The sequence below is a fragment of the Monodon monoceros genome, unplaced genomic scaffold (genome assembly GCF_005190385.1).
Source record: "Monodon monoceros isolate NGI ecotype Baffin Bay Population unplaced genomic scaffold, NGI_Narwhal_1 Super_Scaffold_21, whole genome shotgun sequence".
NCBI lineage: Eukaryota > Metazoa > Chordata > Mammalia > Artiodactyla > Monodontidae > Monodon > Monodon monoceros.
This window is the reverse complement of record NW_021703778.1, coordinates 43,275,657-43,300,414: the sequence shown is the minus strand read 5'-3', so window position 1 is coordinate 43,300,414 and position 24,758 is coordinate 43,275,657. Positions and strand designations below refer to the sequence as shown.

Below are 24,758 nucleotides of genomic sequence, written 5' to 3'. Positions count from 1 at the left end.
AGAACCACAAGGAGCAGTGCTATAGGTTGTACAGGTTGCTTTAAGCCAAAGGTATAGATAAATATTTATATTTTCTATGTAAACAATCCTTTCACAAATCATGTCTTTGATAAATAACACTAGGTAAGAAAAGAGCAAGTTGCTGTTGCTAAGAAACTCTTACTTGACGGTGAACTTCTGTTTTCATTGTTTTGCAAACTTCTTGGGGAGTTTCTGTGTGCTGGGGACAGAGAGACCGGGCATGTGTCTTTGATGTGGTCTCCAGCTGGGTACGGCTTACAGTCTGCAGGAAGCATGTTTAGAGAATATGATTCTTCAATGCCCCATTTATGATTCTGGGGGGTTTGGCTGGTTTCTCATAGACAGTTTCAAATATTTTTTAAAAAGGAGGGACATCAGAGAATACACGGTATTTGGGAAAAAGTTCAAAATAGTGCAGAAAGAAATGCTTAAAGCATCAGTAGTCATAATAACAATATTGTTCCCTGTGGCATCATAAACTTTCAGCTGTGTCCTGATCAATGTCTCGTGCAGAGGGTCTGACACTGGAGATGGAAAGGCTTGCTCGGCACTTTCCCCGTGGTCCCCAGTGACCGTCTACCGTCCCAGAGGTAAAAGCATAGGGTTATAACTCCCAATGCTCACAAATCCTTGTGATGGAAACAATACTCATTTGTACAAGTCCTTGTCATGTGAGAGAGGCTGTAGCACATTTAACTCCTATTTGTTGATTATTTTCACAGACAGTCATTTTTGCCGAGAGCTTGCTGTGTGTAAGCTTGTTAAACGCCTCATCTCACTTAATCCTCCCTCGCCTCCGAGGGACAGATACTGTTCTCATCCCGTTTTATTTATGAGGAAACTGAGGCCTAGAGAGATTGACTGACTTGCCCATGATCACACAGGTAGAAAGTGGGCAAGCCTGCGTTCTAATCCACCTGGCTGGTCCATGGGGCAGGGCATACAGTGCCAGGCTGTGACGCCTGTGCTTGGAGCAGTGACCTGCCAACACGGCAGGGCTGGGATGAGGGTGAGGGGCCAGGGGATGAAGGGATGAGGGGCATCATGCCAGCCCAGGGGCAGGGCTGAGTTCCGTCCATGTTGAACATTTTGGTCTTTTGCTCATCGTGTATTTATTTTGCATTAATTTTGCCTTTTAAAATCTTGCATTTGGGCATTATAGATCTTGATCACTGGGTTTTACGGTGCTTTGGGCAGGTGTGGGTGAGGACCACGAGGGTTGCTGAGGTCAGGAACCCGCCCAAGGTCCCATGGCCAGAAATGGAGGAGCTGGGGTATTTGCCAGATCTCCTGGGGGCCGGGCTGGGGGCAGCAGCGTGGCTTACCCCAGTGGGCATCGCTGAGTTCTCAGGAATGTGCTTCCCCTCTTCCAGGTCGGGGAAGAGGTTGAAGAAGACCCGCAAGTATGACATCATCACCACTCCAGCCGAGCGAGTGGAAATGGCCCCGTTGAACGAAGAGGATGACGAAGACGAGGACTCCACAGTATTTGACATTAAATACAGGTACCGGGTGGGAACAGTGGCTTTCTCCTGGGCTCGCTGGCTTGGGGAGGTGGGGCGGTTCACCTCAGAAGACAGTGAGTGGCCAGGCGTGTATTCTTGTTCTTTGGCTAAGTCTTTGACCTTGGGGCATTCTGCTTCTAGGGGGGAACTGCTTTGATCTCTCCCAGGAACGCACAGCACCCAGAAAGCCAGCAGGGAAGTACTTGCAGGGAAATGCTTATTCTCAACTCTTTCCTGATGAGAACCCTTGAGAAGTCAGCTTTGTGGGAGCGAAAGGAGGGCTGAATTTCGGACAACGAGCTTGTCATGTACAGACTGTGGGGAATCTGGTCCAAGCAACCGCCATGTACCACGCGCCATGCACACAAATGGAAACTTGTTTTTCAGCCTTGCTTAGTTGGTAATGGAGAGCGTGGGGTGGGGGTTACTCCTTGGATGGAATTTACCGCTGAATTCCAAAGGCAGGTGTGTTTCTTTAACGTGGCCAGTAGGAAAGTCAGAATGACTTTTTGACTTCAGAATTGTAGTTTGGGCTTCGGCTTCTTTGGGGAAGTACTACTTTGGGTATGTGAGATTCTCAGTGTTAGAGCTGGGGGCAAGTGTATTTTAGGGATGAGGGCTTGGAGGCCCAGAGAGGGGCCATGGGTTGCCCAAGGTCGCAGTTATTAGTGGCAAAGTTGAGACGCAAATCCAGGCTGGACCCTATCCGGAGATTCCTCCCTCCCCACCAGGGTCCTCCAGAGAAACAGAATCAATAGGATATACACACACAGAAAGAGATTTATTATAAAGGTCCAAGTCTGAAGGCCTGAGAACCAGGAGAGCCGATGGTGTAAGTTCCAGTGGGAGTGCAGGAGAAGACCGATGTCTCAGCTCCAACACAGTCAGGCAGAGAGAGCGAATCCCCCCTTATTCTGCCTTTTGTGCTATTCAGGCCTCCAGTGGGTTGGATGAGGCCCACCCATGCTGGGGAGGGCGATCTGCTTTACTCGGTTTACCCAGACAATTGTTAATCTCAGCCAGAACACCCTCCCAGACACACCCAGACTAACGTCTTACCAGATATCTGGGCACCGTGTCACCCAGTCAGGCTGACCCGTAAGAGTCACATCACACACAGCTTTTCTGTACCTCCTGACTTGTCTTTTTCCAGCGCAGCCTTGGGTATTCTTGGCTATAAAGGAGTTAGATTCAAGAAAGCAAGTGTTTGGGATTTCGATTAGAACTGCATTGACTCTGTAGGTTGATTTAAAGAGAATCAGCCCTTTATGCTAAGTGAAATAAGTCAGACAGAGAAAGACAAATACTGTATGATATCACTTATGTGTGGAATTAAAAAAATACAGCAAACTAGTGAATATAACAGAATAAAAGGAAGCAGACTCACAGATAGAACAAACTAGTGGTTACCAGTGAGGAGAGGGAAGCGGGGAAGGGGCAAGATAGGGGTAGGGGATTAAGAACTACAAACTATTAGGTATAAAGTAAGCTACAGGGGCTTCCCTGGTGGTGCAGTGGTTGAGAGTCCGCCTGCCGATGCAGGGGACAGGGGTTCATGCCCCAGTCTGGGAAGATCCCACATGCCGCAGAGCGGCTGGGCCCGTGAGCCATGGCCGCTGAGCCTGCGCGTCCGGAGCTTGTGCTCCGCAATGGGAGAGGCCACGGCAGTGAGAGGCCCGCGTACCACAAAACAATAAAATAATAATAAAAAAAAAGCTACAGAGATATAGTGTACAACATGGGGAATATAGCCAGTATTTTATAATAACTATAAATGGACTATAACCTTTAAAAATTTTGAGTCACTATATTGTACACCTGTAACTTACATAACATTGTACATCAACTGTACTTCAATAAAGAAAAAAAAGAGAATCAGGCCCTTTATGTTGACTCTTCCCATTCATGAACATGGAATAACTTTCCATTGATTTAGGTATTGGAAAAGATGTCTTTCAAAAACTTCTCCATAAATGTATTATAAATTTTTGCTAGATATATTCCCAGGTATTTTACATTTTGATATATATATATATATTTTTTCTTTATTTAAAAATTTTTTTTGGGGGGGTAGGACGTATCTTTAAAAAACTTTTTAAAAAATTTTTATACAGCAGATTCTTATTAGTTATCTATTTTATACATATATATGTCAATCCCAATCTCCCAATTTTTTTTTTACTTTAAAATACTGTTTACTTTAAAGTACTATTTTATTTATACTCATGTCTGAAAAAAATGTCTGTATTATCATGTTCACATACATACCAATATTGGAAACAGAGTCTGTTAACAAATCACACCTAAATTTTATGAAGAACGCACAACATTGACATGGATTGGTTATAGATAACGTGGAGGAACAAACCATTAGCTATAATTTGCAGTTTAGGTATAGAGCAGCCCCCTTTGAGAAGAATCAAAACAATTACTAACCTGCACCCATACTGCAAAATACTATGTACATAAGAAAGTGATTATACTGATTTTATTGCTAAGCCGTTTTATCGGTCTCATATTCAAGGCACAGAAACGAAACAAAATGTGAAGACCACGATGTCCTCATTATGAATCACAATGGAAAGGCTCAGCTGCATCCTGCAGGCCTGGGGTTATTGTACCATAGGGAGCCCTTGATGGCTTAAGTGGATCAACAGACTGTTTTGATTTTGAGCCGTGGGATGGGATCTCATCCATATTTGGTGTGTGAGCCGACTCCACGGGAGCTAGGATAGATGGAGCCATTTTTGTGGTAGCCTCAGACCCGACTACATAAGAAAAGACCCTAAGCAAAGAAATATCACTGTCTGTCCAGAAAGTCTAACTGTTGACTCTTTCTTGAGTATAAGCTGGAAAAGGGGCCCCTCTAGAGAATCTGGATACAAATATTATTGTGGTCTAAAGACTGCTGGGTGGAGGTCGTGTCTGGTGTCACAAAGAGGAGGAAAGTATTGAAACCACTGTCAGATTAAGAACCTTCCACAACGAGTCTCAGTTCTTCAAATAATGGAGCAAGTTCCTTTCCTAGGAACAGTTAGTGCTGTATTGGCATTGCTCCTGGCTGTGAAACTCACCATCAAAGGCAAATGATTTCAAAATTAAAACATTTTTTTCAGTTTTATTGAGATATAATTGACATACAGCACTGTATAAGTTGAAGGTATACAGCATAATGACATACATATATTATGAAATGATCACCACAATAAGTTTAGTTGGCATCTAGCACCTCACATAGTTACAAAAACATTTTTTTTACCTTGTGATGAGACCTTATAGGATCTACCCTCTTAGCAGCTTTCAGGTCTATCATACAGCTGTGTTAACCTGTAGTCATCATGTTGTACATTACGTCCGCGGGAGGTATTCATCTCGTAACTGGAAGTTTGTACCTTTTGACCGCCTTCGCCCAATTTCCCCCTCCGCAACCCCCTGCCTCTGATAACTGCAAATCTGATCTCTTTTTCTATGAGTTTGGTTTTTCTAGAGTCCACGTATAAGTGAGATCGTACAGTATTTGTGTCTATTGTAAATAATGCTGCTGTGAACGTTGTGGTGCAGGTATCTCTTCAACATAGTGATTTTGTTTCCAAAGGCAAATGATTACATGGAACTACCTGGTAGGTGTTAAGGTAGCAGGTGATACTTTTGCTGTTTGAGAGTCCGAGCTTGCTCCCTGGTCTGTGGCAATGCTCTGGAGGATTTTTGTTGGCCACTGTAATAATGGGCCCTCTATCTCTATGAGACACAGCGATAGCATGGGGCCCTTTCACACATGGTAGTTTTTAATACAGGAATCACTTAAGGTCCCCCAGGCACCTCCATGCCTCTCCTCCACCCCGATTCTGGGCAGAAACTCAGGACTCAGCAAGCCCATTCATATTAGTCTTTCATCCCAGATCATCCACGTTAATGACCCCTGTATCCCACAGGATCAGTCTCCACGCCCGGGTTTCTGCTTCTGGGGCTGCTGGCTTCTCTCTGCTGTCACTTTGGGGACAGCTTCAAAGACAGGCTCCTCTGCAAGCCGCTGCCACACGATTCATGACCTCAATCTGATCTCTTTTTTTAAAAAAAATCACTTTCTTACTTTCTGTTCATGGTGTCTAGAAATGCAGTTGATTTTTAAAAAAATATTGATTAAAAAAAATCCAGCAACCTCATTAAACTCTTATGAATCCTAGTAGTGTAAATGCAGATCTTTTGAGTTTTCTATGTAGATATATCACTTGAGACTAATAAGACTGCCTCCCTTCCCCCCAGGTCCTTCAACATTTTATCTCTCTCTTTTTTTAAGCCTTTTTATACTCACTCTTGGCCTCTAAGTCATTGTTAAATAGAAGTGATGATAATAGGCATCCTGTCTTGTTTTTGATCTTAAAGGGTGTGCTTTCAATATTGACACTAAGAGCAGTGTTTGCTGTAGGGTTTTGTAGATTTTTTTTCCCCAGCAAGCTTCCCTCTATTCCTAGTTTGCTAATGTCAAATTTTATTAAATTCTTTTTCTAGCTCTGTTGAGAATATTATACTTTCTCCTTTAATCTGTTAAGGTGGTGAACTCATATTCATTGATTTGTTTTCTAATATTAAACCAGCCTTGCATTCCTGAGATAAGGGAGCTCGGTCATGGTCATGTTATCTTTTTATTCACATTGCTACATTCAGTTTGATGATATTTTGCTCAGGACTTTCTTGTTTCTCTTAGTGACTGAGATTGGTTTGTCATTTTCCTATTTTGTAATATCCTTGTCAGGCTTTGGTAGAAGTTTTACTAGCTTCATAAAACAAGTTAGGTCGGTTCCTTATTTTCCTTTTCTCTGGAATAGTTAGTATCAGATTAGAATTATTTGTTTCCTAAATGTTTAGTAGAATATGCTAAAACTGGCTGGACCTTGATGCTTTCTTTGTTTGAAGATTGGAAAAAACTATTGATGTCCAGGCGCCATCCTGCTTCCCTGTTTGTTGTGAAGGACGGACTTCAAGTGGTTCATGTGAGAAGTTGGTGCTGTTTGTGAGGATGTGAGTGAACTTGGGGGTGAGTCACTGGACACAAAACCACTCTAGTCCTCAGGCCCAAAGATGATTGACCATTTAAAAAGACCAGGTCGTAGCTTTTATTACAGATGTAATGTGTGGTATAGAAATTACGGATAAGAAAAAGGGAAAATAAAATCACCTTTAATCTCACTACTTAACGATAACCACTGGAGTGTGTGTGAGTACGTACCCGTGGAATTTTCTTTTTTACAGAAATAGGACCATGTTACACGTGCTGCTTTGGAACATTTTTCCACCCGAACAGCGTATCACAAATGACTTTTCAGGTCAATACGTTTGACAGAACAAGAATTTTAAGGCCAATTTTATGTTGGCTTTAGCGTTTTTGAGAACTGCTCTGTCTGCACGTGACAATCTGTTCACAGGTCCTCGTCTTTCCTGTTTAGAGATGGCTCAGGTAAATTTTTTGGTTCCCCCTGGGAGACAGACGACATTTAAATCGGATGTGGCTGAATCATGGCCTTGGGTGGTTTTATGAGTGAGTGCAAAGAGGAAAATCACGTTTTTTGGCGCCTGGGCAGTAAGGCCGTAACCTGCCTTGTGTTACACGTGCAGCTTGCTGATAACATCTCCTGACTTAGAGCCCGTGAGCATCCGCCAGGCAGGAAGTGGGGTGGAGAGAAGGCAGGCAGGGCAAGGCTTCCGTGGGCAGCCCTCCTCCCAGGCTCCCGCGCCACTGGGATGTCACAGCTCATGAGGTAAGGCCTCCGATGTTTAGGGCCAGATGTGGGGAGGGAAAAGAGTCTGTGGAAGTGAGTTTCCAACTCTGTACTTAAAAAGGCTAATTGGAAGAGAGAGATGCTGGCTAAATGGAGTACAGAGACCCCTGGGGTTTTGAAATGGTTCCGTATTTCAAAAGGCATTTGCATCCTGGCTGCATGTGTTTTGAGCTTGGTTGGCCTAGCGTGCAGATGTGGCTGATGTCGTGGACCTCTGGGCCTCCCTGGTTTATCACCGGAGCCTTCTGTGACACCCTCCAGGTGTCCCCTGAGGCGAGGCAGATGCCGCTCTTCCTGCCGTTTGTCTGGTAGGTGGCACCAGGAGCCATGACAAGCGCAGCCCAAAGGTGTGCTGCTGGGAGGACACGCAGCTCTGGCCAGTCCTGGTCTCCAGGGGCCGGGAGGGAGGGCGGGCTTGGTGCCTCTGCTTCTTAGGTGTGGAAGAGACGTGGCCCGTGGGGTGCAGATGTGTGCCCCAGAAATGCCTGACTCCCACCCTCTTGTGGACAGGGCTTCCGGAGGGAATATAATTAGAAACGGATGAGATGTCCCCTGCACCTCTGGGGGCTGTGCCTGGCATCTTGGCTTTGGAACAAAAGGCGTTTGGTGGCTGTTTGCAGCCAGAGGCCCCTGGAGACTGTGGTGGGAGAGGGAGAAAATGGACTTGACTTGCTTATCCTAGACTGAGGGGTCAGGGGTCAGGGTCCCCATGGCCACCCTATGGCAGAGACAAAGCTAAGGCCCTGCTAAGCACACTCAGGGCAGTGACTTCTAGAATCCTTGAGCTCGGAGGGCCCTTCGGCCCGCCCCACGCTCCCTCATCACCTGAGGACGAGGAGTGAGGCTGCTAGAAGCGTCAGCGTGGGGACCGCTGCAGAGGCAACCGGTACCCTGAGCTTCTGGGGCCTGGAAGGAATCAGGCGGGACCTGGTGACCTGTGGGCTCCACAGGGTGGCCGGAGCATCCTCCTTGGACCTGAAACGGCATCAGAGGCCATCCCCAAAGCAGTCTGAATAACCCAGACCCTCTTGCTCGTAGAGTTCCGAGCTTATGTGTTATATATAAATGGGCGTCTCCTGAGGCATTTTTGTTTCTCTGAAAAGCAATATTGGCATTCTGGGGGCAGTTCTCAGCTGAGGTATCGTGAGTTTTATATCTATGAGGAGGGAGACTATGCAAACGGGAGTTTGTGTGGCGATGAAAATTTACTGCTAGGTGATTCTGCTTTTCATTGAAGTATAGTTGATTTACAATGTTGTGTTAGTTTCAGGTGTACAGCAAAGTGATTCAGTTACACAGATACATATATATCTGTTCTTTTAAAGATTCTTTTCCCTTATAGTTTATTACAAAATATGGAATATAGTTCCCTGGGCTATACAGTAGGTCCTTGTTGGCTAGCTATTTTATATTGATATATAGAAGTGTGTATATTGTTAATCCCAAACTCCTAATTTATCCCTCCCCCTCCCCCCTTTCCCCTTTGGTAACCATAAGTTTGTTTTCTATGTCTGTGGGTCTATTTCTGTTTTGTAAATAAATTCATTTGCATCATATTTTAGATTCCACATATAAGTGATATCATGTGGTATTTGTCTTTCTCTTTCTGACTTACTTCACTTAGTACGATAAGCTCTAGGTCCATCCATGTTTAAGTGAATCTGACTTAGTTTCCTGCCTACATGGACACACAGTTTATAGAGCTGTGTAAGGATCAGGCAAAGAAAAGGGGGAAAAAAAGGAAAACACACAAATAGTCCTAACTAGCAGCGCTTTTGTAAAAGCTAGCCTCCTTATTCAGTTGTTCTTTTTTGTGTTCGATGTCCTCGGATGAAAGTGGGAAGACTGCTGAGGGCCCCCCGGCACCTGGTGGTGTGGTCCTCATGTCTGTCTGTCTCAGGAGAACTCACACACGTGGCCCGGCTTCCTCCCTTGGCTTCTCCATTCCGTGGCTGCTGTGCCGTCTTCCTGAGGTGTCCTTGTCTGCTGCACCGAGGGGTCAGCTGCCAGTGTGCAGGACAGGTGCTGAGACAGGTGCTCCTGTGTGGAGGGCTCTTTCTGCCAACAGACAAACTTCTTGTAAAACATGGGACAGGGACAGGTTGGGGCATGTCCCTCTCCTTCTCTGGGATGGCTGTAACCCAATGTCACTGTACAGGACGGTTGCAAGTCGGAAGGGAATAAGCATGGGTCATGGCACCTAAACGTGCCTTTACTTCACCTGGAGTTTCCAGGGAGTGTGGGAGCGGGGTCTGCATGGACCACCTTTCTGGTTAATCTTAGTGACAAAGCAGGGATGTCAATAGCAGTTTGGCTTTTCTGGAGGAGGGAAAGGGCCCAGAGATCCCTCTTAGAAATCTCTGCTTGTCATCTTCTATGTGCACCCAGCTCACTGCGAGTGCAGGATGGGTAAGCCTGGCCCTGCCCTCTGGGAGCTTGTGCTGAGGTGGGGGGTCCAGGAACATGGACTCTTATAAGAGGACCTGGTAAACGCCACAGGGAGGAAAGAACAGGGTGCTGTGGGCAGCCACCAGGGGCACATCTTCCTGGCACCTCTTCCCAGAGGAGATGAAGCTTAGAGGGGGTTTGGAAGGACAAGGGAGTGAGCCTGGAGCACATTGACAGGCAGGGAGGAGTGAGGGCATCCGAGGAAGAAGTAATAGCATGTCGACAGGTGCGAGTTTGAGCGGGTGTAGGGCCAACCGGGTGAGCTGCATCTGTGAGCCTGTCCCCCCAGGACCCTCCCCAGGGGAGAGCCCCAAAGCTTCATGGCCTCAGGGGAACAGCGGGATGAAAAGAAGAGGGCCGGGACTTTACAACCTTCCTCCTCACCCCAGTCCCTCTGTCGGTTTTCCCCAGAGCTTCCCGAGTCACAGTCACACCAGAGAGTCTGAAGGGCAGTGAAGCACACTGCTCAGACTTGAGATCCAGAGCTGGTGACCTCTGAGGTGTTGGCACGTGCCCAGGGAAGCTGCTCCCCGTGGGGCAGGCGAGCACATCTGTTTTCTTTTTCCAGGAGCAGTCCTGGAGATTTAGTTCTGCTGAGGAGGGAGCCTGCGGAATCAGATGTGCTTGATGGTTTGTGGTGGGCTCCCCTACCCGCTGTGTGTGTGTGTGTGTGTGTGTGTGTGTGTGTGTGTGTGTGTGTGTGGTGTGTGCGCGCGCGTGCACGCATTTATTCCTGTAAGCACAGGAGTCAACAGCTGCCCACAGGGGGTTGGGGTGCAGGCAGGGAAGCTGGCAGAGCATCCCGGGGTGTGCCCTTGGGGCATCCAGAAGATGCAGTTCAAAAAAAATAGCAATCTTGGGACACCTGCGAAGGTGAATTTTCAATGCGTTGGCGGTATATAAAGTTCACATCTCTGCGAATTCTGACGGTCTGCTGTTTCCAGATTCAGCAGGCTCACGGTAGTCTGCTTTTGTTCATATGCACACCTGCTCTGGGTAGCTCTTGGGAATCGGGTCCCTTTACTCTGGTCCGATTCTTGGTTTTTGAAAGCTTTGCTGCTCCGTCTCCAGTCCCCTGGCCCCGACCCCTCACGCTCAACATTGAACTTGCAGCAGGATGCAGGGGAAGACCTGACTGTGGGGTCAAGGCCGCTGGGAGTCTTAACATTTGAGGTCCTCAGCCTGCATCTGTAGAGTGGGGGTGTCTGGGCTCCGTGGATGTCAGTAAGCAGGGGTGAGCCCCCCTCTTCCTAGCCCAGAGGAGGGGGCATGTGGGTGACGCAAGAAAACCAGCCTTCACAGCGTGGGCATGGCCGTGGGGATTTATCTTTTTCTTCCTCTAATCTGTTGAACAGGGGACCCTAGTGGTCAATACGAGGATACCCATGTCTATTTTTTTTTAATTTGGAAATAATTTCAAACTTAAAAGTTGCAAGACAAAAACAGTAGAGAGAACACCCAGATACCCTTTACCTAGATTTTCCTATTTTAAAATTTTGCCTCACTTGTCTTATGATGGCTCTGTGTGTGTGTTCAGATTTTTTTTTTTTCTGAACCATTTTCTGAACGCGTTACGTCTCTCATGTCCCTTTCCCCCTAGTACTTAAGTGTGTATTTCCTAAAAATACGGTGTCCATATCTTTCAGTAATTACTTACCTGATATTTATATTTGGGATCATATAACGTTATGAAAAGCAGTTTATTATTTGATATTAAGTCTCCACTGTTTTTCCATGTGATTATGTAATGCCCATGTTCAAACATTAATAGATGCTGGGGACCTCTCAAATTTTCCCTCCTTTTCTAAGTCCCTTTGGATGATGTCTTGAATAGATTTAGTTTTTCAACTTTCACCCATTGTACAAATATTTCTTGCACCCCCTACAATTTTCTGACACTGTGCTTGGTGCTGGGGTTTAAACGTGAACAAGCTCCGACAAGGGTCTCACCTGCAGGGAGCTCCCAGTCTAGGCAAGAGACAGACACGAATCAGATAATGACATAAACCATAAACCAGGGGCCAGCAGGCTAAGGGCCCTGGGCCAGATCAGCCCACTGCCTATTTTTGTATGGCTCCTGAGCCAAGAATGATTTTTACATTTTTGATGGTTGAAAAAGAAGCAAAAGAAGAATAACATGTAAAAATTAAATGCAATTCAAACCTCAGTGTCCACAAATAAAGTTTTATTGGAACACAGCCATGCCAAGCATTTCCAGCAGCAGGGTTGAGCAGCTGCCACGAAAACTAGAGGACCTGCAAAGTCAAAACTATTTAGTACTCTCTGGACTTTTACAGGGAAGGTTTGCCGAGCCCCGGAGTAAACACCCACAGAAGTGCTAGGAAGGAGGATTACAAGGATAAGAGAGGTGGTGTACTAGGGGTCTGTGTGGGGACCTAGGAAAGCGTCCTGAGGTGGGAGCTGAGGGAAGGGAAGGCGTTACCTGGAGGAGTGTGTGTGCGTTCCAGGCAGCACTTTCAAAGGTCCTGGGGTTGAGGAGGGTGGCGTTTTCAAGGGCCGAAAAGGCAGCTTGTGTGGCAGGAATAGAGACGGGGGTGAGAGAGATGGAGGCACTGCTGGAGGGGCATGGGGAGGGGTGTCAACTGCCCTGCTAGGACGGCCGCGTGGCCTGGAGGATGGTCGTGGTTAGGGAGGGGGTCACAATGGGTGTGCGGCTCTGCCAGAGGCCACTGACTTGTTCTTCTTCTTTTAGGTAAAACCTGTTTTCCAGCGTGTTGGCATCCTGTGGCTGGTCGGCTGAAGCTGGGGGGTGTGAAGGATCTGGAAGCTGTCCCGTCCGAGGTGTTGAAACCATAACAAACATTATTTATGAAACACTGGCACAGTTGTATGTAGAACGTCGGCTCCAAATGTCACTGCAGGAGACACCACCCCCTGGACGCTCCTTTAAAATGTCACCCTTTATTCCCTCCTCAAGAGGGCTTTTGCCTTGCTAAGGGGCAAGGGGAAACATGCTGATTTAAAAAATAATTTTAAAGCAACTGCCGACAAAAGTAAAAGAGATCAGAAGTTACCAAGAACCTAAGAAGAGCCTAAAGGGTATTCAACGGCATATTTAGGGTTTCTGACAGTCTGCTCTCCTGGATCTACGAACTTTTATATGTCTGACCCTTTGTGGCCTTTCTGGGCTTGGTCGAGTTCTGGCCTTTCGTTGGTGGTGGCCGTGTGAAAGTTCAGAGTGCAAGGGCTCAGAGCTGCTCAGCTTGTAGCAGATGTAAACACGTCCTGTGGCTCCTTTTCTTTTCTTTTTCCGAAAGGGTTCAGCAGAATTAGGCATGGCTAGCTCACAAAGAATTCTGAATATCAGGGAGAAACCTAGACCTGTGTGTGTGCATGTGTGTGTATGTGTGTGTATGTGTGCATGTGTGTGTGTGTGTGTACATGTGAGATAATTTCTCCATCTCTAAAGAGAAAAGAAAGTGTTTGGCAGCCTTTGCTTAGTAACATCCATGTGTGTTTCTCTGCCCTGTCACCGTTCTACATTGTTGGTCTTAGAAATGGAATTTAAAAAAAAAATCACTGTGATAATTTAAATGAATGGTGATTTGCTTGGCTGAAAAAAGCCCACTGCCAGGGACTACGTTTGCAGTTGGTCCAGGCCAGACTGGCCTAGGAGCCCACCTGGACCCAGGAGGTTACTGCAGGAAGACCCCTTGCACAGGTGGGTTTGGGTGGTGGCTTATCTTGCAGCTCCAGTGCCCGACACTTGCTGGAAGCAGGGCCTCGGGCTGACTCCTCAGGATGATAGAGGCCTCCCATTTCACTATTTCCCCAGGGTTATTTGCTGCAACGGATATCCTTCTGCAAAAGTCTCCTAGCAGTGCCTTTGGGGGTGGGCTACTCTGTTCTCTCTGGAAAGGTGTTTTGTAATTTTTTTTATCTCCTCTTTTCTGGCATTCTGCAGGGTTTGCAAATTTGCCTGTTTATTGTCTGCTCCACTGCTTGGGATGAAAACTCTGGCCTTTCCCTACTCGCCCCTATTTTCAGATTTTTCAGTTTCCTGGGAAGGGGCTGCCCTGCTGTGGGGTCCCCTGGTCCCCATGGCCCTCTGGGCATGGGTGCTCTGCAGCCCTGGCCCATCAGGGTGGCACTTCAGCCTCTGCAGAAGAGAGGGGCGGCCACTCTGAGGACAGTGGCCTGCTGGTCCTCGGCTCCCTCCTGTGATTTGGCTTCTTTTGTTGACTTTCCTTCTCCCTTTCTCCGCCCTGTTTGCCAGAGCGGGGGGGGGGGGGCTGCTTTATCTCTACCCTCCACCGTGTCCTCATGGGCCAGGGTGGTGACTAAACGGGGTGGGCCGCCTAGCAGCTGTGCGCTTTCCGGACCTTTGAACTGGAACCGTGGCTCACATTTGCCTTTCCGACAACCGCGTCTGAACCATCTGCGGAGAAGCTGGATTCTTCTGCCTGACACATGAACGCCGGCCTCTGTCTGCCAGGTGCTCGTCACAGGGCCTGGCAGAGGCGGCCACCAAGAATGACCTTCCAGATGCCACAGCTTTGGCACTAGAGACTCTTAAATAAAAAACCCTTCTGGCGTGAACTGTGTATGCATGTTTGGAGGTTTTCTGAGATGGAGGCCAGCAAGGTGCCTTCTTTTGATGAGGGGTGTGGGCCCGAGGCTCGGAGGAGGGCAGAGGGGGTGCCCAGGAGGAGGTACTGGGCCTGGGTTTGAAGCCCTGGGTGCCTCAGTGCTGGGGCTCGGATCGAGCTCAGGGGTCAGGTCCCACCCAGGCCCCTCTGCCTCTAAGTCCTGCCAGAGTGACAAAGTTCTGTGGGATTCCAGAGGTGCAGAGAGAGGTAGGGAGGCTAGAGGTCCCCTGTTGTGGGCAAGGCATTTGTGGTGACCAGTGCTGGGGAGAGTGGGGTCCCAGGCAGAGGGGAGAAAGGAGGGTGGGATGGGGACAAGAGGCTGCAGGGGGCCTTCCTTTACCTGCGTAATCCAGCTCTTCCTCTGCGAAGACAAGTTCCGTTTCTTAAAAGCAGAGTGAGTTGGGTCTCGGGGAAGCAAAGTTGGGCTGGAAGGAATATCGGACCTGGGTGGGATGACTTCCTTTCTCTAATGCCTCCTTCTTTTTGTTCTTTTCATGGGCACTTCAGAGGGGCCAACTTTGGGGTCCAAAGGGACAACACTGTCCAAATGGATCCCACACCCCCCAGCGTTACTGCCGTCCTCCCTCGGTGAAAGATTAGATGTTCCTTAGCTGGGGGCACCCCGATTCCAAAGACCCGGTTCCCGTTCTTTTGCGAGCATTTGGGGACTTGTCAGATCATGTGTCCAGTATCGGCTCTGGAAGGTGTGACCATTATAGAGACATGATCTAGTCGGTGTCTTCTGGATTCACTTAAAAATAGGACTGGAAGTTATAAGAAAACATTTCAGACTGATTTAAGGAGCAGAATTTTGATTAAAAATGGATTTATTATAAAAGCGATGTTTTCATGGGTGACATTTTGGAAGACAGAGAGTTAATTATAAAGAAGATAAAACAAGTTATCCAGATAACAATACGCTTAACAGCATTTTGACATCCCCCTCCCCTCCTTTCCTTCCTTCCTTCCTTCCTTCCGTCATTTATCTGTATTTATCATTTGCAAACATTTATTGAATGCCCACTTACTCTGGGCTCTGTGTTAATTGGAAGACTCGAGAAGTTGAGTCTCGGGAGAAGACCAGACACGTGACCTAGAGGGATGACAGAGCATAAAGGGCTGTGACAGGGATGCGAGGGCCTCAGAAGACTTGACAAGGGAGGGGCCAGCTCTGCTTTACACTACGAGTGGCCTCTGGGCTTCTGTGTGAGTGCCTTTTCGTGTTTTTCTCTACACATTTGGGTCATACAACCTGATTTTTTCACTTACCATTATGAGTATTTCCTGGTGTCCACAAATATTTAAAACGGTTTTAAAAAGAGCCTTAGCATTGTGTTTTGTAGAATTGCACTACGAGGGACCCATCTCTGATGTCTACTGGCAAAAGCAAAGAACAAGAGGGGCCCCATGCCAGGTACAAGGAGTGAGGTCCCTGGGGTCTGAACTGGACCCCCAAGGAGAGCTCAGACGACGGTTGGTTTCCTTTCCTCCTTCCCTTTCCTCCTCTTTCGATATTTCAGCCTGAAGCCTGGGGAAGGATGATGTCTGCCTGAGCGCAGAGCTCGGCTCACCGTGATCCAGCATCATCTCTGCTCGCGGCCAGGCCCGGCCATCGCCACCCAGCTGTGTGCAGTTCTGACCCTCGGCTGCCCCCACCCTGGCTGAGCAGCTCAGTGACTGTCCTTGTGTCACTGAGTGGAGCCCACAAAGGGCAGCTGCGGCCCGTGTGGAGCCTGTCCGGGGGGGCAGAGTACGCTGGGGCTCCTGACCCCGCGGCAGACCCATCAGAGCCCCACCAAGCCTTCCCAGAGCCGCTGTGGGTGTTGTCTCAGCACGAGCCCCCAGTGGTCCTGATGTGCAGAGACGGTTCAGAAGCACCGGTCTCCCCGAGTCCTGTCCTTGAAGTGGCCGTCGTGTGAGGTTTGGATTCAATTTTGGTTGTTCTCAGGTGTCTATCCGATTGTCCCCACACCACTGACTTGGGATGCTGCCTTGGTCGGGCACTAAGTTCTATATCAGACTTTCACGTTCAAAGCTTTTGCATCTTAGCCCTACGGTATTAATGATCATCCTTGGGTTGAGGTCCTAGGGCCTGGAAAGAGCCAACCCAAAGCCTGCACCCCAGCATGGAGCACTGCCAAGCAGGAGGACGCCGGGATGTGTAGGGTGGGTGTGCCGGCTGGAAGGGCACTGGGGGGTCATGGAGTCCAGCATCGTCATTCTACGCTTGAGGAAACTCGGGCTCCCAGAGTTTATGGGAACTCCGTTTCCTCCACAGGAGGGTAAATTCCCTCTGAGCCTGGAGCGTCTGTAGCTAGAACCCTAAGCAGCACTCAGGCGGAGGCCGCTGTCTTCCTCTTCCTCCGGTTCTCCCTTCTACACCTGTGCCTCATGGCTTTCCCGCCCCACCTGGCGGGGGGATGGTGGGTTGCTGAGGGGTGTGTCGGGGGCACCCCTTCCCCACGTCCAGACTGGAGAGGGTGTGGTGACTGCCCGCGGGGCAGAGAGTGGATTTGGACCCACCTATAAAAAAATCTCAGATCCACAGTGCCGTGCCACCGGGGGAGACCACCGTCAGGTGTTTCCCAAAAGCAGTAAGCTCAGTGACTATGGAGTCTGAAAGCCTTGAACTTCACCAAGGGGGACGAGAGTGGCAACCCCAGAATGTTGGCCATAACCAACTGGGGCTGCTCCTGCTGGGGCTTCAGCTGCATGTTTCCTGGTCTGGAGGCCCCGCCAGGGCACGCCCAACTGGGGGCAGGAGAAGGGGCACGGGTCCCAGTGGGGCCCGCTGTGAGGTCCACGGAGGCCAAGGCAACGTGAAGATGCACGCGAGCTCACCACGGGAGCCCAGAGTCAGCAGGCCTGTGGCCTGAGACTCTGCATTTCCAACAAGCTCCCAGGAGAGGCCGCAACTTGAAGAGCAAGATGGTAGGTTGCCTTTTTCCTGCACCCTGCTTCGCCACCACTCATGGCTTTCTGAGTTCTGACCCTGGAGGTTTAGGCCACAGGCCCAGCATCGTCCCGGACCTGCCCCCTCTCCTGCAAGAGCCCTAGTTACTGTTATGGCTCCTGGAAGTCCTAGTTGAAGGGTCACCTGTGCCAACTCGTCCCAGATACTGGAGGCCAGAAAGCAAGGCTGAGGATGTCACGCATGTCCTAGAAGAGAGCAGGGACGTGGTGGGGTGACAGTTTCCTTCCCATGCCCAAGAGAACCACCCTGTTTGGAGGATCAGGGTTTCCGAGATCTTGGGTACCTGGGATGATGGCCCTCATGTCTGAGGAAGGGTCAGCTAGTCTGAGAGGAGGGTTGGTTGTCAACCCACATGGATATTTGACTCTTCCTGGTGAGTGGGAAAAAAACTTAAAAAAGTACTACAGCGTTTCCTTCCCTTCTCAGCAACCTACAGGTGAAAAACTCAAATCACATAAAATGTCTGGGGGCGGTGTTTTGACTTTCTGGAGGAACAGGGGGTGTTCCGGGGGAGGGCTAACCGTGTGAACCGCAGGCACAAGTGCACACACTTTTAGAAAGGGGCTTTGCATGTTCCTGCTTGTAAACATGCTTTCCATCCTCTTGCCGCTGGAATGTCCCCTTGTTCCCAACGTCCAGCCTCATACTCTTGCCAACACTGCTCTTTTCGCCCATCCTCTCTTGCCTCTGTGTACTCTTCCCATCCCTTCCCCCATAACCAAAAAAAAATCCAAATCCCCCTGCTTGTTGCTTGCGGTTAGTTCACCCTCTTCTCTGAGCCTTGGGATGGTCCATTTCAGGCTTTCGGGACCTCCCCTCCTGCCCTAAGCCCCGATCACACTCTCCCCCACCGCCCTGCCCCAAGCAAACAACACTCTTCCTCTCAGAAGGTGCCATTATTCAGACGTACCCCAGGTACTTGTTGACATGACTGCAAGGTCATCAGAGCACTCACTGGTCCAGCCTTCCCCATGATGCTCCAGCTTCCAGGAGGCCATGGACTGTTAATTCTTTTTTTTTGCGCCAAGTCTGGGCACTTGGGTGGAGGGACAGTAGTCCCTTTTGATAGTGACAATAACAGTAGTAGGAAGACCCGGCAGTGAGCGACTTCGGAAGTGTTTTTAGAGTGACAAATCGAGTCAACCAGCACTTTACTATAAGAGTACTCTGAAAGCCCTCGTTGATCCTGAAAAGTCTTGTACAAAAGGAGGAGACAAAAGAAGAGAATGAAGTGAGATAAGGGGAGGGACTCCCAGTATTTGTAGAGGAAGGGGGAGTCCATCACTGCAGCAAAAGCAGGGGTGAATCCCCGAAGATGACTGTCCTGAGTCTCTGGGCTTCATAGGAAACGCTGTGATTTCATTCATTCACCCTACTCTGTGCCAGGTACTGTTCTAGGAACTGGGAACACCCTAGTGGACAAAACAGACTTAGCTTCGGTTTCCGTGGAATTTATACTAAGCAAAAGACAGACATGGAGCAAATAAAAATCCTGCCATCCTGCTGAGAGCTCTAAGGGATGATGGAGCACAGGTGGTGGTCAGCCCTGAATTGAATTTGAAGGGACAGGGCTGGATGAGGGAGGACCTGGAGTGAGGCTCAGGAGAAATGACTACCAGGTGGGCTGTGTCCTGAGACCCCCACCTACTTTCCTATTGAAGAGACTGGAGCTGGTTTCCCAGCGTCAGACACCCTCTCCAGGGCAGGGCTACCTGATTCCTAAGAGAGCCTCGTGACTCCTTGCAAAGAAAAATGTGGGAGAAGAGGGTGATGGGTTTTAATTGTTCTAGTTTGGATTCTTAAATTTCACTTGGCAAGAAGAGGCCTCTAGCAACAAGACAGTTGATTTCATAGAGAACCTGCATCTGGATCCAGTTTCACCCCAGAAAAGGGAACAGTGAAGGCTCCTTGCAGCATGGGGAGGGGTGAGGTTTGGGACTGCCCCCTGGCTCAGACATTTCAGCATCCCTGTGAGGTGACTCCCATGAGTCTTTTTAGGGATGGGGACCCGCCAGGAGTTCCTGGTGAGAAAGGAGTTACAGGATGGCTCTTTCTTTGTAGGAAAAGTTAGAAGCCTAGGATGATGTTATCGTTTTCCGGACAAGACTTTTCTCTGCTTCTGACACATGACTGCTGGCAGTACCAGACGGGACTACCATAATCCAAGTTCACAGCTTGAGGTCCCCTGAATCAACTCGATGACAGGAAGCTGAGCTGCAAGTCCATGGAGGACTGGCTCATTCACCTTTACTCTGAGAGCATAGCCCTTCAGGGTTAGGGTAAGGGAGGCAGGGGAGGGCTCGGTAGGGTCCCCAACTTTGGTGGGTACTATGCCGTGGCTTTTGTATACAAACCCATTGGAAGCACAGATCGGTTTCTAAGCAGATTTAGCTGAATCCTCAAGGCAAAAGAAGCTTCGAGAGCTGGGTTTACTCTTCTGGGTCCTCTTCTCTATAACTCTGCCCAGTAATTCCCCACTATCTTGTTATCCCTTTGACGCCTTTAAGAAGATTGTTCATTTTATAATATTCTACCTTTAAAAAAAAAAAAACAACTGTCTTCAGGGGACGGTTTCAATGGCCTAGTGGGCCATTTCCACCAAGGGAAGTCTTAGTTACTTCTCTTGGTACCTCCTTGACATGGGACTTCTTACCAGCTTCAGAGATGCCCACTGTGGGAAACCAGCATCCAGCAGAGCTGGTGCAGGGGAAGTGCAGAGGGAGGCAAGCTGGGCCCTGGGGCAGGGGTGGAGGCTGGCTCATGTGGGCCTTTGGGCCACCCAAGGAAGCCTCTAGAACTGGCGTCTTCATTCACCAGCTGTTGAGTCCATGTTTCCCTCAGGAACTTTGGGGATAGGAACAGCCCGGAAGGAAAGGAGTCAGGAGTGCTGGAGGCACCTGCAGACCTCAAAGGGTCAGAGAGGAGGGATCAAATTGCCTGCAGATATAAAGAGCTCACATATTTTTAGGGGACTGCCACCTAAGCATTTAGGTAGGGTATTCTGGTGTTTTTTTTTTCCCCTGAACTTAGGCAGTGTTATAAAAAGAGAGGCCCAAGTGGAAATCAAATTACATTTACATTTCTTCAAATTCACTCCAATTATTTTCCCGTATACTTATATATGTATTTTATCTACCTACCTACCTATCTATCTATCTATCTATCTATCATCTATGTTATTGTGGTCAGCTTGTGCCTTCTGACCTATGGCCTTCTTCTGCCACGTCTCAAGGACAACTGTGCCAATGATCCCTTCTTTGGCAGAGGATACAGTGTGTTTAGGTCTTTCTTGTTATCAGTATCAAATAAGGAGGAAGAGAGGGGCAATGAGGGTGCTGAGTCCAGAGGGTCTACATGGTGGCCGGGCGCTCGGGAGGCTGGAGGTGAGCCCGGGAGACTCTGGGACAAAAGCCGAAGACAGGAATTTTTTCTCTTTTGAGGCAAATGCCGCACACTCTGCAATGTAAGTCTTCTCCACAAAACCCACATGTCCTGCAAATTTACAGAGTCCTTTGCAGGGTTGGTTTGGTTGAATTTGAGGTTCCTGCCATCTCTTAGTCCTGCAGCGTAGCTAAGGGCGCGGATGGGTTTCCTGAGGAACGTGCTGTCATTTATCTGAACCTTCTCCTATCCTGGGACCTCTATGTGGCTTCCAAGTTTTCGTTGTTATAATTAATGCTTTGAAAAACCTTTTATGAGCATCTTATGATTCCTGAAAATGGGATCTCAGGGCAAAAGTTTTTGGTATATTATATACTATTGCTTTTATTTTTTCTACAGAGTTTGTACCAGCTTGCAAGCCAAGAAGCCTCAGATAACATGAGTCTCACCCAGGCTCCCCTGTTAATGTGCCTTGTCCTGATTCCATACTTCCTACATTGTCAACTCCACGTGTGTCCTGGAGACACCCCAGGAGGAGAGAGGAGTTGGGATTGTTGGAGGGGTTTGCAGACCTCAGAAGATCAGAGAGGAGGGTCCCTGGGATGGAGTCTTTCTCTTTTTCTTAATGATTACCTTGGAGGTGATCAGTTTTGGATACCAAGGAAAACCAGGCTTCTGAGCTTGCAAAGCCAGGGTGGAGGTCCTCCTGCCTCCCCTGGTTCTCCCATAGCCTCTAGGGAGAAGGATGCCCTTTGGTAGTGAGCCAGCTATCAGTAACCGGCATTTCTGGTAACCGCGCCTTCGGCAGCTCGGCTGGCAGGGACCCTCCTCAACTTCGTAACTGCACAGGACTTGATTGATTCACTCATTCATTCATTTCATAAATATTTACTGAGAACCTACTGTGCGTCAAGCCCTATTTTGAGCTCGGGGGACACTCCAGCCTACAAAGCAGGTCAAAAAAGCCCTGCCCGTCTAGATTTCATATTCTTAGGAACGTTTTCCTGCATGAGGATAACGTTAGGAGTCTTTCACTCTTTTAAGCCCTCGGAGTAGGATTTCCCTCTCCCTGTGCTACACAATCCCCCCCTCCGCCCCCCAGGTGGACCTGTTCCTGAACAAGAACGGCTCCCTCCACAGTTTGTATTTGCCAGCAGCTTAGGGTGCGTGGAATTTCTTTAGTTTCTGTCACTAGCCTCTGTGGGCTGAGCAGACCCCTTTATTAAGTGTAAGACCCGTGGGGTGGGGCAAGTTGCAGGGAAACCAGAGCTCAGTGTTGGCACCAGCAGGCTTTCATCGCAGGGAGGAATGCGGGGCTCGGGAGGCTAGGGGGTGGGCTGGGGTCCAGTCAGATGCGGCATGTGGCATACTCCCTGGGTGGCCCAGATGTCAGCTAAGAGAGCTACAGGAGAAGTTCATTCAGCCCAATGTTAGGACCTGAGATCGTGACATGGCTGGGGTTAAACGTCTCTCTTCAGAAGGCTGCAGCGGTTGAAAAAAAAGACTTGATCCAGTCCTAAATGTCTTCTGTATGCATTCATTTGCATTTTCTTTCCATTACACGGATTAAGAAATGGGATGGATCACATATTTGCATGATTGCAATTTAGCACTTCTCAAAATGTGTAAATGACCGAGCTCCCTTAAGACCAGCAGGGCTGCTTTGCAAGATTGGAGGGTGGTCTGCTGGATGGGCCCCTCCCGGCTGTCTTGGGCGGGGGCGCCACCGCATCATCTGTGGCCTGTGGGATCCCATGATCACCAGTGCTCCAGGCGACAGGTCAACAGAAAGCCAAAGCACGCCTGCGTTTTTCCTGCCCCTTTCTGGAAGGGGGCTTCTCACTGTCCCCTGGCCTCAGACTTCTGCTTGAATTAGCAAATGTGAAATACAGCTCCTTCACCATTCTCCGCAGACAGACCAATTCTAGGAGGTCACTTGACACATACATACAGCTCACAATGTCAAGACTGGCGTGAGGAAGGGCAACCAGACATTTCTTTGTCCTTTCTGCAGACTTGGCTGCTTCAACGAAGCAGGGAGGCAGAGGTGGCATGCTGAGCCACATCCAGTCCTCAGAGATACCACCAGCAGGGCCCCTCCCACCAATAGCTACTTCTCCTCCCCCAGTCCTGTCCTGTGAGGAGGGGAAGTCCTCCCCTGTAGGTCTAAGCTTGCATGTGCCAACCCCTTAATCGCACTCAGCCAGGTAAAGGGCTGTCCATTCACTGAGCTGCCCAAGCCCCCAGGAGGTAATGGAGGTGATGACAGAACTTTTGGAGGTGGGAAGGGAGAAAACAGCTGGTGTGTTCACAGCACAGTATCTTTTCGGGGATGCAATACACCTGTGCCTAGTCACCTGCTAAATCTGGCTGTGAGCCCCACCAGCACTGGGGCTCAGACAGAGTGTCAGTTCTGTCTGAATTGACATGGAGACACGGCTCTGATGAGGGCAGGGCTGGTGCTCCATCCTCTCCCCCTCAGAAGCTAACTTCCTGGGAGTACAGAGGAGCTGCCTCAGGTCTGGTGAAGCTCTTGAGTCCCAGAGTTAGGGGCAGACAGGTGAGGCCAGCGTGGTTTCGTGCCTCCCTTGAGGCAAGATGTCCTCTTCTAGACAAGAGGGCAGTTGGTGTGTCTTCTCCATCTGCCACCATGAATAAATAAAGCACTTAGGGAGGGTCCCTCCCCTACCCCAGGTATGGACATATTTTGGGATATTTTAATGGGGCCTGGGGAGAGGATATCCATCAGGTTCTATGGCGTGCACCATGCAAGTACATACTTTACATGTGTTTTAAAAATGTAAGCTCTGGAAGCATCATAGAGGGCTCATGAGGGCGTTTTAGCAGCTGTCCAAGGGTGAGTGTCTCTCCCCAGTCCAGGTACCCCCTTGCTTTCCTCCTGGTCATGGATGATACTGTGCTGACAACTGTAGTTTTCTTCCTAAGACACAATTCTCCTCCAAAGGAGCATTCTAAGGGTGGAGAGAAAGCACCAGCCCATCCTTCCAGAACTTCTTAGTTTCTCTCTTTTATATGTGCCACATTAGCACCGTGTCAGTATTCTCCAGGGCTTACAGAAGGAGCTTGGCAGGCAGGAATCCGTTGGGTCTCTGTATTTGATTGCTTTCTTGGAGCCCAATAAAGGACACCATTGTTTCTAGGAGGTCACTTGAAACATACATACAGCTCACAATGTCAAGACTGGCGTGAGGAAGGGCATCCTGAACCCCTGCTCTGGCCCCTACACCCCCAAGCTCAGCAAACTCCTGTTAACTGCTTCAGGCAGAATCAGACAAGGTGTGCCCCGAGCCGGGAAGCAGCTGGGTCAAGCAGGAAGAAAGGGCAGAGTCCAAATAGTTGATTGATAAGTTGATACTTATCTATTCTATGGTAGCTGCTTATAATAGCTGGGGCAAGGGCTGGCTGTTTCCTCTGTTCTGTATACAGTTCCCTTTGCAGGAGTTGGTCCACCTGGGAGGCTCTCAGGAGATGTTTGTGGAATTGGAAAACAATCCCCAACGGTTTGGGGATTGTTTGGAACGGTTTTCCAAGTCTGCCTTCAAATTCAGATGGAGACACACCAAACAAAGGTTGACACCTCTGAAAGATGTTAGAGAAAGTTTATGAATGTGTAACCCTTCATTTAAATCACCACCTAGTTGCCTCTTTCCCTAGGTTGTCAACACCCATATTTATTTGTAAGTAATTGTGTATCTAGTCAGTTAGTGGACTGATAAAGGAAAACTCAGGTCTTTGAGATTATGTTAGGGTAGGCCAAACTGCTAAAACAAATAGACCCAAAATACAATGGCTCAAACGCAGTAGATGTTTATTTCTTTCTCACATAATAGTCCAGGGCAATAGTTCCACCTTCTTGGAACTGGAGGAGGAAGTTCTGCTGTAAGATCCCCTGAGGCACCCAGGCTGATAGAGGCTCTGCCATACTCGACAAGTGGCTTCCAAGGTTGCTATCATTGTCAGCATCATTCCAGGCATGTGACATGGGAAAATGTAGAGGAGAGCGCCTGGGAGGTGTCATGGG

General features: G+C 48.7%; 1 protein-coding gene across 1 annotated transcript in view; it reads left to right on the top strand.

Moving 5' to 3' along the window:
• The window catches only part of FAM174B (family with sequence similarity 174 member B), a 30,797-nt gene extending 16,486 nt beyond the window's left edge, over positions 1-14,311 (top strand). The window contains exons 2-3 of the mRNA XM_029239815.1: positions 1,395-1,526; positions 12,465-14,311. Of these exons, the coding sequence (XP_029095648.1) occupies positions 1,395-1,526; positions 12,465-12,468 (136 nt within the window). The 3' untranslated portion in view covers positions 12,469-14,311. The remainder of the gene's footprint in view (positions 1-1,394; positions 1,527-12,464) is intronic.
• Positions 14,312-24,758: the final 10,447 nt, after the last annotated feature.